Source organism: Vipera berus (genome assembly GCF_964194415.1).
Source record: "Vipera berus genome assembly, chromosome: 1".
Classification (NCBI taxonomy): Eukaryota; Metazoa; Chordata; class Lepidosauria; order Squamata; family Viperidae; genus Vipera; species Vipera berus.
In genome coordinates this window covers 327,410,498-327,425,999 of record NC_138202.1, presented here as the reverse complement: position 1 = coordinate 327,425,999, position 15,502 = coordinate 327,410,498, and the positions used below count along the sequence as shown (strand labels likewise).

The window sequence follows — 15,502 nt, the reverse complement described above, 5'->3', positions numbered from 1 at the left end:
GCTTTAGTGAAGTAAAAGAGAGATGAAATTGTGAAATGCTAACTTCCCCCTTCAACTATAATGTTTGAAAGAGGGGCCTCAAGAATTAGGATGAAGGCAGGGGGAGTTCAGCACCCCATATCCTTCTATATAGTTTTGATCTTGTATAGGGAGGATTGTATGATTCCTTTTTGAAATGGAATACCCAGTGATTGTTTTGCTTGTTTCTAAAATCAAATTGTGTTCCATAATATATAGTTGCAAAAATGATGTTCTGCATTCCAAAGAATTACAGTGGCATCAGCCATTGTACGATAGCTTAACATATTTTCTAATAGTCTGGAGTTTTCTCACTGTAGGTGTGAGGCAGTTGCATTTATTGGAAGACCTTTGTGTGCCCTAGCAGGAAGTAGAAAGATTTGCTAATCTACTGTAGAAGCCCAGGCAATGGTCCTAAAATGGATGCCAGGAGTGGTGAGCATGTGAGGTTCTGGCTTGTGTGAAATGAACTTTTGAGTATTAAGGGATTTCATAGGGGTGTAAATTTATATTGTCAGGGATAACCAATGGGATAGGCAATAGCATTGCAGTTGAGAGTATAGTCATTTTTTAAAGTTTTGTATAAAGAGATTTATGTTTTGCCAAGACACTTCTTTGAAAAGTAAAAAAAAAGCTAAATAAATAAGAATGTATGTGAGGCACAATTGTAGCAGTACTATTTTTAAATACTGTATACCATATGACTATTCTTGCTTATCAAATGTAGCGAGCAATCTTTATTTCAGAGAAGGCCTGATTGCTTTATCTCCTGAAGGAATAAAATACTTGTTGTTTTGCATGTTTTTATTTTAAAAAGTAGCCTCTGAGTCAGTAATAATCTAAGCAGGTCTCATTTTCAGGGGCGCATTTAGCTTCCGTTTTGAAATGAAAAATGATGCTTTTTTTCTGCTATGTAGCTTAAGTGTATATTTTAATTATATGTCGTCATAAATTTGGAAATAGCTTTCCTGTAAGTTTTAGTGTTGAGTATAAAGTTGAAAAAAAACCCTATCTATATAATGTGTACATGCATAACCTATGAGATATAATTTTATTTTTCAATATGTACACCAGGCATGGAATAGGCCCTTTAAGGCCGTTTTTTTGTAAAGAAAGAAATGATTATGAAGTTAAACAGCAAAAATAGAAGGATTCAGAAAGATAAGCAACTGTCAATACTTTTTATGTTTTAGGAAAGAGTCCAAAACTTAATTAACATTTTTATTAAACTTAATATATTTTGCATACTGTAGTCTATATGTAATGTTTCCAACATTTACTATCTAATACAGTCTTCATTGTAAGTTTGCCTTGATCAAAGTATTTTAAAGGAGAAAAAAAGAAGCAGCCTTGTTATCGTCATTAGCGTTTTTCTAGTTCCACATTTTCTGGGAATACTACTATGTTGGTAGTGCTTTTCACAAATCATGGAGAAGCAGGTTAATGTTCTTTTAGAATTTAAGCATTCTTTTCCTAAAATAAAGATCTCCAGTTGTTCTATGCTGGTGAGCACATATGCAATTTTGCAAACAAGATGTAGTTGCTCACAAAACTGGTGGCCCAGAGAGGTGCTTGCTCATTCTGAATTTTGAAGCCATGGAAGACAGTACTTATTTGATTGCTTGTTTGTATCCCACTTTTATTACTTTCTACAAATAACTCAAGGCGGTAAACATACCCAACACACCTTCCCTTTTCCCCCTCAACAACCTTATTAGGTGGGTTGGACTAAGAGAGAGTGACTGACCCATTTATCACCCAGCTGGCTTTCATTGTTAAAGTGGGATTAGAATAGTCTGCTTTCTAGCCTGTTGCCTTTGTCATTAAACCAAACTGGCTCTTTGTAGTTTGTTTACGAGAATTCTATCTCTGTATCCTGTTTGCAGCTTGCTGTTGTTTTTTTTCCTGGGCAGATTAGGCATGCTTCACATCATTTTCATTTTCTAAGAAAATTTATGGAGCCGAATCGTGGGACCAACCACATTCTGGGATGTAAAAGTGATGACAGAAGCTAATGATTTTGCTTTGCAATATGCCATTTCCCATTGCATTGTTAAATGTGCAGGATAAAGTGAGGCAGGGAATGTACAGGGGGAGTTTCTATGTATGCTGTTTTAGACCTCAATTTGGAAAAAAAAATAGTTGAGTAAGCATTTGTATTTCTGGTAGATAGCAAATATGGTGTTTGATTATTCTCTTTTATCTCAACAGGGTTTGAAGGAAACAAAGCAAATGGTTTTACATTTCTCAGATTATCATTTTTTTGGTCATCATATTGGAAAATATTGTACAAGTTTTAATGCATGAATAAAGTGTGGGTGTGTGTTTGTTATTGTTACATTTCAGTTTATAACACATTCAGGTTTCGTTGCTATGCTGTAATACTGAAGACTGCATTCTAATCTCCTGTCCTTTAACTTTCTCTTAGTGGTTGACCTCCTATACTGGCGAGACGTTAAGAAGACTGGTGTGGTGTTTGGAGCCAGCTTGTTCCTGCTTCTTTCTTTAACAGTGTTTAGTATCGTGAGTGTGATTGCTTATATTGCCTTGTTCCTCCTGTCAGTGACCATCAGTTTTAGAATATACAAAGGAGTTATCCAAGCAGTCCAGAAGTCAGATGAAGGCCATCCCTTTAGGTAAATATTTGTGCTTTTCCATATTTGTAATTAATTATTTGTTTTATAACTCCTAAACTGCCCAGAGTTATTTTACGGGGGAAATGGGTGGCATAAAAATTTAATGAATAATGATAATGATAAAAGCTTACATTCCAACATATGTCAGAGGCACAGTGATTTGTGATGTCAATAGGTAATCTAGGATTGTGCAGTTCCAAGGATTGTGCATACATAGTTCCCATGAATTTTGCAGATTATTTATTGAATGAGCACTATCTTCTATATTTTTAAATGGGTCTGTTGCTTTGCCAGTACTGTCTGGAACTTTTTTTCATTGCTTTAGACAGCTTTGTTTGTCAGTGATCCACTCTGCAAATCATTTTGATTTGATTTTATTAAATAAATGAATGTATTTTATAATGAAAGAATGGAAATAATGTTTTGAGTCTATTGGTTTCCCCCAAATTTCAGTTACCTTGGTAGCTTAGCTAATTCTTTTAATGTCAAGAGATGGGAGTTTTAAGATAGTCTGTCAAGCTGTCCTCAAGGTCTAAAAATTAAAATTTAGGTATGTATTTATAGATGTCTCAATTTTCATAATATTTCAAGTAATCGAGTGGGGATGCAGTGACATTTTGGGCTTAAAGATTGCTGACTGCTGTTTCAGATCTTAATGATTAATATACAAAGTTGTTTGCTTCCCTTGCTGCCCTACCTTGAACTCCTTATAACAAGACTTACATAACAACTATCTAGGGAGCAAACAGCCATTTAAGTGATCAGATGTGATAGAATAACAGCTTACCGTATATACTTGAGTATAAGCCGACTCGAGTATAAGCCGAGACCCCCAATTTCACCCCCAAAAACTGGAAAAAGTTGGTGACTTGAGTATAAGCCGATCCGCCGTTCTGCAAGCCTCCGCCGCCGGCTGCTTCGTTCCGCAGCGGAAAGAAGCAGGCAGGCTGCTTCGTTCCGCAGTGGAAAGAAGCAGCCTGCTTCGTTCAGGCTGCTTCGTTCCACAGCGGAAAGAAGCAGGCAGGCAGGGGGCGGAGGAACGGAGACCCGGCGACGTTTGGGGAGGTTTGGGCGCCTCTCCAAATATCCCCAAACGTCGCCGGGTCTCCGTTCCTCTGTGCCCTGCCTGCCTGCTTCTTTCCACAGCAGAAAGAAGCAGGGAGGCAGGGGGCGGAGGAACGGAGACCCGGCGACGTTTGGGGAGGTTTGGGCGCCTCTCCAAATATCCCCAAACGTCGCCGGGTCTCCGTTCCTCTGTGCCCTGCCTGCCTGCTTCTTTCCACAGCGGAAAGAAGCAGGCAGGCAGGGGGCGGAGGAACGGAGACCCGGCGACGTTTGGGGAGGTTTGGGCGCCTCTCCAAATATCCCCAAACGTCGCCGGGTCTCCGTTCCTCTGTGCCCTGCCTGCCTGCTTCTTTCCACAGCGGAAAGAAGCAGGCAGGCAGGGGGCGGAGGAACGGAGACCCGGCGACGTTTGGGGAGGTTTGGGCGCCTCTCCAAATATCCCCAAACGTCGCCGGGTCTCCGTTCCTCTGTGCCCTGCCTGCCTGCTTCTTTCCACAGCAGAAAGAAGCAGGGAGGCAGGGGGCGGAGGAACGGAGACCCGGCGACGTTTGGGGAGGTTTGGGCGCCTCTCCAAATATCCCCAAACGTCGCCGGGTCTCCGTTCCTCTGTGCCCTGCCTGCCTGCTTCTTTCCACAGCAGAAAGAAGCAGGGAGGCAGGGGGCGGAGGAACGGAGACCCGGCGACGTTTGGGGAGGTTTGGGCGCCTCTCCAAATATCCCCAAACGTCGCCGGGTCTCCGTTCCTCTGTGCCCTGCCTGCCTGCTTCTTTCCACAGCAGAAAGAAGCAGGGAGGCAGGGGGCGGAGGAACGGAGACCCGGCGACGTTTGGGGAGGTTTGGGCGCCTCTCCAAATATCCCCAAACGTCGCCGGGTCTCCGTTCCTCTGTGCCCTGCCTGCCTGCTTCTTTCCACAGCAGAAAGAAGCAGGGAGGCAGGGGGCGGAGGAACGGAGACCCGGCTTCGTTTGGGGACTTTTGGGGAGGTGCGCGCGCACCTCCCCAAACCTCCCCAAACTTCGGCAGGTCTCCGGACGGCGGTGGCTTGGGAGAGGTGAGCGCGATCCCGGAAGCTCCAAAGCCTCGGCCGCGCACAAGTCCTCAGTAAGTTTTTTTGTTGACTGGAGTATAAGCCGAAGTGGAATTTTTCAGCCCAAAAAGTGGGCTGAAAAATTCGGCTTATACTCAAGTATATACGGTAATTTTGTGACCATCTATACGCTTAATCCCTTAAAGATACTTTTCTTATAACTTCAAGTTTATTATGCAGTTTATATTAACATCTCCAACTATATTTGTAACAAGAACCTGAATAATTATTCATTTGTAACAAGAACCTGAATAATTAATCAATGATGCAGTGCTATAAATTGGATGATAGGCTCTTAAATGATGTAATATCCCTAAGGCAAATTTCAGGTAGGAAACTTAATTTTCCTTCCTTTTAAAATAAGAGGTTTGTGTTACGGGCTGCAAAATTGGGAGGGAGGTGGGTAGGACCCAGCTTCAGTTTTTTTTGGTAAAAGTCATATGACTTGAGGAGCATGTCTTGAGACTTGATGTCAATCACCCTTTTTGATATCATTGCCTAGTAAAAAAATGAAAATTGCCCAAGGTTATTTTGAAAGTGATTTGTTCAATAAATTAAGAAGATTGCATAAAAGATAAGTAGATGGGTACATGCAGTCTGGTTACCATGCTTAATGGTGATTGGAAGAAATAAATAATATTAGTGACTTCCAGAAGAAGCGTGGTGGACTGAAGTCATCTTCACCAAGGCACAGCCAACAACTAGCAGACCAAAGAATGTTGTATAGCCTCTTGTTGCGGGTGAAGAAGGAGAGTGCAAAAGTTGGCTTGAAACTTAACATTAAGAAAACCAAGATCATGGCATCTGGTCCTCTCAATTCCTGGCAAATAGATGGGGAAGAAATTGAGGTAGTGACAGATTTTATTTTCCTGGGCTCCAAGATCACCGCAGATGGGGACTGCAGCCAAGCAATTAAAAGACGCTCCTGTGGAGGAAAGCCATGGCAAATCTAGGCAGCACACTAAAAAGCAGAGACATCACCCTGCCAACAAAAGTGCGTATAGTCAAGGCTATGGTCCTCCCAGTTGCAATGTATGGATGTGAAAGGTGGACCATAAGAAAGGCTGAGCGCCAAAGAATTGAGGCCTTTGAATTATGGTGCTGGAGAAGACTCCTGCGAAGTCCCTTGGACTGCAAGGTGATGAAACCGGTCAGTCCTAGAGGAGATCAACCCTGACTGCTCTTTAGAAGGCCAGATCCTGAAGTTGAAACTGAAATACTTTGGCCACCTAATGAGAAGGAAGGACTCACTGGAGAAGAGCCTAATGCTGGGAAAGGTTGAGGGCAAGAGAAGAAAGGGACGACAGAGAATGAGGTGGCTGGATGGAGTCACTGAAGCAGTAGGCGTGAGCTTAAATGGACTCTAGAAGATGGTAGAGAACAGGAAGGCCTGGAGAAACGTCGTCCATTGGGTCGCGATGGGTCGGACACGACTTTGCAACTAACAACAACAAATTGGATATAGAAAAGAAACTGAAGTTTTAAAAATTAAAGGGGGAAATACAAATGAGAAGAGAAAATGGAAAATGTTTTTCTTATTGGATCTACATTACACAAAATGTTTTCTAGTTAAATCTTTGGAGACTTTGGTGCAATGGGATGTAGAAAAATTGAAGGGAAATCAAATCCTATGACAATAGTTGATTGAATTAAATATTAAGATTGTTGGAAGTAAAAGGAAGGAATATATAGTGGCTTTATTTGACTAAAGACATTTTTTTGCAAAGATTTTTATTGACTTTGCTGACACTAGGATTGAAAAGTTAATGTTTTATGGATTTGCTTATAGATAAGGGATAGCATGAAGAGTTATCTTTAACAACCTTAACATTATTCTTGCAAAAATGGAAAACTAGAAATGTTTTTTTTATTTCAATTGTTAATCTTCAATTCAGGGTGGATTTGATTTAAATCAAGTCAATTTAAATCACGATTTAAATCATGATTTAAATCACTAGTAAAAAAAGGCTTGATTTAAATCAGCTCGATTTAAATCATAATTTTTAAAGAGCAACTGTTATATCTGTCCAGCCGCAGCTCCTCCTCTATCTGCTGTTGGCTCACCGATAGTCTGATTCACTTTAATGGGACTGCTTACTCTGCCCATCCTCCATAGCATGGCAGTCCGGTTCAGGAAAAGAGAAGGTCACCAAGCAATGAATCACCTGGCTGGTGGGGCCTGAAGTAAGCGGCTGCGGGGGCATGTGGGGCAGCTCCACCCCCTCCCCACCTGCCTTGCCTCATTGTGGTGACAGCAGCGCAATGTTCCGCGCAGCCTCCTGCCGCAAGTGGCCACAGCAGAAGTGGGCTGGCAGCCACATGTGCACCTGCTGGACGGGACTGTTGGTGCTGCCACTGCAAGGCAAGGCAGGTGTCACAAAAAAATACAAGACATCCCTCCAAAATAAGAGCTAATGCCTCTTTTGGAGGCAAAAATAATATAAGACTGGCTCTTACTTTTGGGAAAACACGATAGTTGGAGAACTACTCAAATTCTTTTATTTAATTAAAACACTTAGAGCCTGGTATAGATGCATTTTTCTTACAGTTTGTAGTCTACGTAGATTTGCAAAACAATAGGATAAAAGAATGCTCCTGAACTTAGTTTTATGATTTATCTCATGGTTACTGTGAAATTGTGTGAAAGCATCAATGCAGTGCATGTTATCTCAGTTTGCAAAGTTTGGATTCATTGAATGAGTTTACCAAAAATGTAAATATTGCAGAATATTTAGCCTCATGCTACATAACTAAGCTCCATTTCATGCTGAATAAACTAAATTATTAATGTAGAGTAAATAGAAAACTATATTTATTTTTTTATTTTATTTTTATTTTAATTCCATTTATATCCCGCCCTTCTCCGAAGTCTCAGGGCGGCTTACAAACTTAGCAGTAGCCTTCATTCTATGTATATGCCTGCTTATTAGGGCTTTCACACACACACCCCAGCGTCATTATTACAAAGTCAGCTTATTGCCCCCAACAATCTGGGTCCTCATTTTACCTACCTCGGAAGGATGGAAGGCTGAGTCAACCTTGAGCCTGGTGGGATGCGAACCTGCACTAATTGCAGGCAGCTGGTGTTACTTAAGGAGGCATTACCCCACTGCTCCACCAAGGCTAGATAGATTTTTACTCCAAAAGCATTTTATTAAAATAAATTTGATAAAAATAAAAAAAAATGATTTAAATTAAAAAAAAATTAATTTTTTTTTAAAAAATCATTGATTATTATCCACCCTGGTTCAATTAATGTATAAAAAACATTTCATTTTCACTGTGCTCTGCTTGAGAATTTGAAGAGCTTAAAAACTCTATTTTTAAGTGTATTGAAAATAACATATTTCCTCTTCCAGAGCTTACTTGAATAAAGATGTTGCTGTGTCTGAGGAGCTTGTTCAAAAATACAGCCATGTTGTGCTTGGTCATCTCAACAGCACAATTAAGGAACTCAGGCACCTCTTCCTCGTGGATGATTTGGTGGATTCTCTAAAGGTAAAATCTTAGCTTAAGAATTGTATAAGATGGAGAAACAGATGGGCTTGAGGAGCCATCTGAAAGTAAGGAGAACCAAGCAAGCTCTTGGATAAAACTCATCTGACTAGTCCTGAAAAAGTATCACTCAGCTACGCTCAAACATAAATAATAGATTCTTGACTTTAAAATAATATTAAGCTCTTGACTTTTTTTAAAAATACACATGCCTTATGTCAGACAACCTAAAATGTGAAACTGGCTCTGAGATAAATTAGCAAGCAGTTCCGCTGTTTATGGCTTTCTTGCAACTTGCTCTATATGGAATTAAAAGACAAAGAAACATTATGCTCTTTTGGGAAGATGATAGCTTTTGCATTAAATAAATTTAAATATGGACATTTATGGACCTGGCTGGATCAAAATACTTTTGAAGATAAACCAGAATTGTATAATATGTTATTTATACCAAGTTAGGCAATTTGTGAGTTGGGATAGCTTGCAGCCCACCAAAGCACCTTAACTTTGTACTGCTAATATGGTCAAGTTGCAGAACTGCTTTGTGCTTTAAGCAGATATTCCATATGGTGTAGTTTCATTATTATTTTTTCTTTCAGTTTGCAGTATTGATGTGGGTGTTTACCTATGTTGGTGCCTTGTTCAATGGTTTGACATTGCTGATATTAGGTGAGTTTGCCAAAATGAGGAACGTGTATAGTTAAAGATAAGATAAAAGCAAAACAGCAATCACCTAAACAGCAACACCTAAAAACAATTTTAAAAAATATAGCTGAGATTGTATAAGGTTGCCAGCTCCTGTTAAGATCTCAAGTGAAGATGCTAAATTTTTGTAAGATTTTGAAGTTAAAACTTGAAATCCCATAAAAGTACTTGTTAACACTTTAGAAATTTAAGGAAGAATAACTGAAACCTATTATTATTGGTGCTCTGTCATCATATGATGGTGTCCTGGGCTTACAAAAGTTATTGCCCTCAGACTGTAAATAGTAAGGAAAGGGTACAATCAGCATGAACAGGAAAAATACAGACTCCAGAAGCACATCAACTTTTGATGTGAACATAGTGATTAATATGTATATATCTGTTTATTGTCTTCTGAAAAAATAAGTACACCCCACTGAAATGTGTGATCTTTTCCAAAGGTCAATATGGTAATGGGCCTAAACATTCCAGTAAATCCACCTGTAAATGAAATGGAGGGTTCTGGAATAGCCAAGTCAAACCCAGATCTAGATTCACCAAGATGCTGTGGGGTGATTTGAAACAGGCTCTACATTCAAGGAATCCCTCAAACGTTGCACAGCTGGAAAAAAAATCTGCATGGAGTGGGAGAAAATTCCTCTTGGTTGGTGTCAGATATATCTAGACTGTTACTAGAAACCCTTACTCAGTTTGTTGTTGTATTGGAGCCAAGGGTGCACCTCCTTTTTCCCAAAAGGATATGGCATTTATGTTAATTTTTGTTGAATAAATTATTGAAAGTCCATTTTGAATGAAGATAAAATATTGATATGGGGTATACATATTTTTTCACATCTATCCATCTGTAGTTACAGCTATGATTAGTACTTCACGTAAATTATCTGATTCCTAATTTATAACTTTCAGATGTTTTTCATATTTTTAAGTTTAAATCTATTTCTGTTCTTCCAGCACTGATATCACTTTTCAGTATTCCTATTATTTATGAGAAGCATCAGGTGAGTATGCAGTTGTGGCATGTTTATTGACAATATGATAATAAAATAACTAGTATATTAAGGATACAAAAAATACATTGTATGTGAAAGGATGAAGAGGATTCTTAGAGGACAGTGGCCTCTACTATTCTAAAGGACAGTGCTTGCATCACTGTTCTAGTTTTAGCAAAAGATGTGAAAGGCCTTCCTAAATAGGATTATCCTATCTGGGCTGCAGAAATCCAAGCAGCCACTATTTAAAACAAACAAACCATAACCCACTGCTATTATCTAGGCATCTTGAGTTTTGTGCCTCGGATGTGGTAGCCCTAGGATTGATATTAAAAGTAAAGAGGCCATATTCCTTTGATCTGAGAACAGCTTGAATCATTTGGGAAATTCATCTGGTTTGGATTTCTTCTTTCAACATTAGGGATCCCTTTGCATTATAGTTTATTATAGCTGAGAAATGATGGCACTCCTTTCTTAAGTGAACTTAAAGTATTTTGTAACTAGTTGACATGTTTTACGTCAGAACTTTACAAAATAAGAGCAAGAATACTTTTCCCCAAGAACCCTATTTTTTCCAGTAATATATATATATATATATATATATATATATATATATATATATATATATATATATATATATATATATATATATATATATATATATATATATATATATATATATATATATATATATATATATATATATATATATATATATATATATATATATATATATATATACACACACACATATATATACACATATATATATACATATATATATATATACATACATATATATACATACATATATATACATATATATATATATATATATATATATATATATATATATATATATATATATATATAGTGTGTGTGTGTGTGTGTGTGTGTGTAAATGAAAATATCTAAATATCTTCAGGCATTATTTCAAATGTATATTTATAACAAGATTTTGCACAGCCATAAACCTAAATATTTTTGTACAAAATATTAAATAAATAGTTAAAATATCACAATAATTCCATGCCTTTAAAATGGAAAAGGCTGATGAAATAGCATCATTTTTTTTCTTTGGAAAATCTATTCAATATTTTTTTCAAATGTCAAAACATCACAGTTGAGGAGCAACCAAGGGTTAATATGCCAGAGTTCAAATGTGAATGACTGGGATTGAATAAACTAAGGCAGTTGTGGTAAACCTTCTAATGACCAGGAATCCATAATTTTTGGGTGTTCAAGGTGGGCTCAGCTATTTTTCTATTGTGGGTAATGTATTGAAGATTTTTAAGCTATAAACATGCTAAATCTATTCTAGGGCTTACACCTCAGTCTTTGGTAGATGAAGTGCAGAGACCCAGTTTGGCATAGTGGTTAAGGCATAAGACTAGAAACTGGGAGACTGTTCTGGTTCCACTTTATGCATAAAGCCATGTGGATGACTTTGGACCAATCACTCTTTCTTAGTCCTAGGAAGCAGGCAGGGGCAAACACTTATGAAAATGTTTCCAAGAAAACTGCAGGGACAGTCTAGGTGGTTACCATAAATCAAGATTGACTCTAGGGCAGACATGTCAAACTCATGTCATGTGATGTCGCACAACGTATCGGAGCTTTTTCTCCATTGCCAGAAATGGGATGGGCGCAGTTTCCTGATGACGCGTCCGGCCTGTGGGCCGGCAATTTGACACCCCTGCTGTAGGGCACCCCAGATACTGTATTGTTTCCACTTGTGTAACTTCTTGTGGTTTGCTTGATTTCAACTTAATGTGATGCTAACCATTTCATGGTTTTTCATGATGTAGAAGCCAAGTATTTTAAATGATTTTTTAACTTGTATTTCAGACTCAAATTGACCATTATGTGGAACTTGTAAACAAGAATGTCAAAGATGGAATGGCAAAGTAAGTTTACTGCATTCTTGGAGCTACAGGTAGTTCACAGGTTACAGTAGCAAATTGGAACCAGAATTTTCATTGCAAAACAGTGTGGTCATAAAGAGCAACATCAGCCCTTTGGAACCAGCTGCCAGTGGAGCTGAGGACTGCCCCCGACCTCCGTTCATTCCGCCAGGACCTGAAGACCTGGCTCTTCGAGCTCTCTGGCCCAGGCTGAGGATTAATTTATTTTAATTGGGGTTTTACTTATACAGGGATAAATTTAATCTTTTTTAAACTTGGTTTTTTAACTTTTGTATTTTTGGTTTTTAATTACCCTGTAAACCGCCCTGAGTCCTCCGGGAAAGGGCGGTATATAAATGGAATAAAATAAAATAAATAAATAAATATGACCACATTGTTTAAGCAACGACAGCCCAATTGCTGTCGTAAATCCCAGAACTTGGTGAGTCTTAAAGCAGGAAGAGCCCCACGTAAGGACTGTGGAAGGGTGTGTTTGGAGGTGTGCCGTGGGTGCAGGTAGGGGAGGTGTGCAGGTGTAGCCATCAACAGGTGCTACATAGTTGTGGCAGGTGGGGGGACATTGGCAGGTGGTTGTGCTGTGGGTGGGTGCACACTGTGGAGGGTAGGCAGGTGGTGCTATAGAGTATAGGAATTCCCTGAGATCTCTTACACTTTAGCAGGGCTTCTTTGGAGAAAAGGTGGGGATGACTTATGGGAATGACTTGCAACTGGCTTCCCTTCTGGCTTTCTCATTGACTTTGCTGTGGGACAGGAGGGAAGATTGCAAATGACCACATGATTGCAGGACACTACAACCAATGTAAGTGCAAGCCAGTTGCTAAGTGCCCAAATCACAATCAAGTGACCGTAGTGGTGCTACGATGGCTGGAACTTCAGGGAGTGGTTGCAGGTACCACTCGTTCAGCTTCATTGCAACTTTGGTTATTGAGCAAGTGGTTGCAACTCCGGGACCACCTGTAGTTTCCAAAGTAATTGATAGCCTTAGACAAGACTATAAAATAGTAAGTATATTCATATATAGTCGTGACTATGATCACGTGATCTGCCTGGATCCATTTTCTTTGCAGTCACTAAGTTGGGAACAAGAGATGCCAACGGAATACTTCTTTGACATGTAAAGCACTTTGAAGTGTTATCAAGGGGATAATTAATGCATTAGATTGTAAGCAGTTGGCTTTTCTTGTACAGTTGTTTGGAAAACAAGGTGTGACTTTTTTTTGAACTCTGGGTTTTTTCCCTACAGGGTTCAAGCTAAAATTCCTGGACTGAAGCGCAAGACTGAATGAAATCAAGAAGCAACTTTTATTAAAACAAATCATCTTTTAAATGGGGATGGGGGGCATATTCATTTGGATTACATAGGGAGGGTCGGAATAGCAAGCCTTGACACTGCAGTGCAGTTTCACAGATCTTTATTATTAGGAACAGTGTTTCAGAGGGAGGAAAATAACCTGTTCTTGACTGCTGTGTATGTCCATCCTAAGTATTGTAAGCTGCTACATATGGATTTAGATCTAATCCTGTTTGCTTCTCCCATATGCAGCACAGGTTAACATAACGAGTTGGAGAGCTGTACATTTTATGCTTTGGCCAAGATAGTCTTGTCGTGTTTCAAGAGGGGTTAGTGTATGGAAAACATTTCCTTTAGCACTGTCTCTGGTTTGTGTTGATTGATTGCAGATTTTCTAAAATGAAATGTTTAGAATATGCCATTAATGCAAGCTTGAAATGTCTTGCCTTTTTGGTATCAAGTTTAGCTGTACTGTGCTTTTAATTCTACTATTTTATCAATTGCCAATATAAAATTAAATATATAGTGTGTCACAGCTGCTTAGGATGTCCAGCTCCTCCATAGTGATTGAAATACTAGATAAATGAAGTTTTTTTGAGCTCCTTAATATATAAGCTTAAATTCTGAAAACTAGTACCTATTAAATAAAACCAACTCTGCACATTACAGTTTCTGCCATATCCTTTGCTGCACAAACTCCTATAGTCTATTTTAAGTAAACAAGTTTACAGTTCTCAAACTTTGAATCTGTGGAATGAATTTCTGATGGTGTGATCCTCAGATCCTTACAGGCAGAACAAGGAACCCCCAGCATGCTTGTTTTCCATTGTGCTTGGAATCCTCAGCATCTGTGCATGGGTCAGTGGATTGTACCCCGATGCTGCAAATGCCATTTGGATATTTCAAATACATGTGGGGGTTTAAGCTGTATTGAACTACGTTTGTGGGATGCATTGTGAAATGTAAAAAGAAAATTTTGAGTTATCAATAAAGTGTATGGACTCATATGATGTGTAAATGTGATTGCACTTAACATGGTTTATCATCATGCTTCACAACTCAGCGTATGAACAATTATCACTAAAAATGGTTGTGATTTATACCCAACATTAGGAATTTTGTTGATGTGATTGACATGCATACACACATTACTGCTTGATTTTCTAGTTTAAGCCATAGTTATAGTCTAGTTTAATACCACCTTAATTCTTAATGGATTTTGCTATGTATAAATTTTAGTATGACACACCAAATGTAGTATCCCAACCAAAATGAAGCAGCAAACTAAGTGTAGTTTTACATGATGCAATTTTATCCATTTGGGGAACTTATTCAACTATATTAATATGTATCTAATATTACTGTCATGCTGGTTTTTTTAATAACAATTCTAAGGAAAATGGTAAAACATTAAGGTATTTTAAAAGCTTTTCCCTGGAATAACTCAACCACTAATATTTTGCTCTTTTCCGCAAGAAGTATACTGTTCTTTCCAGTATGCTGGATGTTCCCAAAGAAAATCTGGCATCAGTTTTCAAATAAAACTTTTACTGAATCATTTCAAAAATAAATTCATGCAGTACTATTTTAATTTACATTATAATACAGCATCTAATTTAAGCATAAACAAAATTTCTTCCACACACACATATATTATCTTCAATATTCTTGCACAATTTGACTACAACAGCTCATTCTGTTACAGATTCAAGATGCACTCCATATGAAAGACCAACAGAGGCAAACAAGGTGACCACCTGACATCACCAGATGGATATGGTTACATTGGCTAAAACTGGAAACTTTCCTTATGAAGAACAAAGAAATAAGACTGCATAAGACATATGTATGAAATAAAGGAGTATAAGGCATTTAACATATTGCATTAATCAAATAACACACACACGCACAAGCAGTCCATTAAATTTACAGAAGCACTTTTGTGTTGTATACATTGAGATTATTACACCAGAAACATGCCCCCTTTCCCCTTTTTATCAGTTCTACAATGAATTTGTTCCCTTTTAAATAACATTTTAATCAGTATCTTCAATCCAATTCCTTTAACCTTCAATGCAGACTATTGTGCAATAAACTAATGCTACAAAGAACTGAATCTAGGATTGTTTTACTGCATGAGTTAACTAAGTTGTACTGGACAAGATCAAAAGCCATCTTAGTCCAGCATCTATTTCCCATGGTCTTTGAGAACCACAAGCAGGATATAAACTCAATAGTACATTCCTGCCTACCGTCAGTAGTTGCATTCAAGTGTGAGGCAGGTTGCCTGT

The 15,502-nt window shown here is 38.4% G+C and overlaps 1 protein-coding gene across 4 annotated transcripts in view; it reads left to right on the top strand.

The window, feature by feature from the left end:
• Positions 1 to 14,218, top strand: part of RTN4 (reticulon 4) — a 44,220-nt gene extending 30,002 nt beyond the window's left edge. For all 4 annotated transcript variants that reach the window (XM_081317244.1, XM_081317241.1, XM_081317242.1 and 1 more), the window contains 6 exons: positions 2,447 to 2,654; positions 8,166 to 8,304; positions 8,901 to 8,970; positions 9,958 to 10,004; positions 11,844 to 11,902; positions 13,164 to 14,218. In XM_081317244.1, the coding sequence (XP_081173370.1) occupies positions 2,447 to 2,654; positions 8,166 to 8,304; positions 8,901 to 8,970; positions 9,958 to 10,004; positions 11,844 to 11,902; positions 13,164 to 13,206 (566 nt within the window). In that variant the 3' untranslated portion in view covers positions 13,207 to 14,218. The remainder of the gene's footprint in view (positions 1 to 2,446; positions 2,655 to 8,165; positions 8,305 to 8,900; positions 8,971 to 9,957; positions 10,005 to 11,843; positions 11,903 to 13,163) is intronic.
• Positions 14,219 to 15,502: the final 1,284 nt, after the last annotated feature.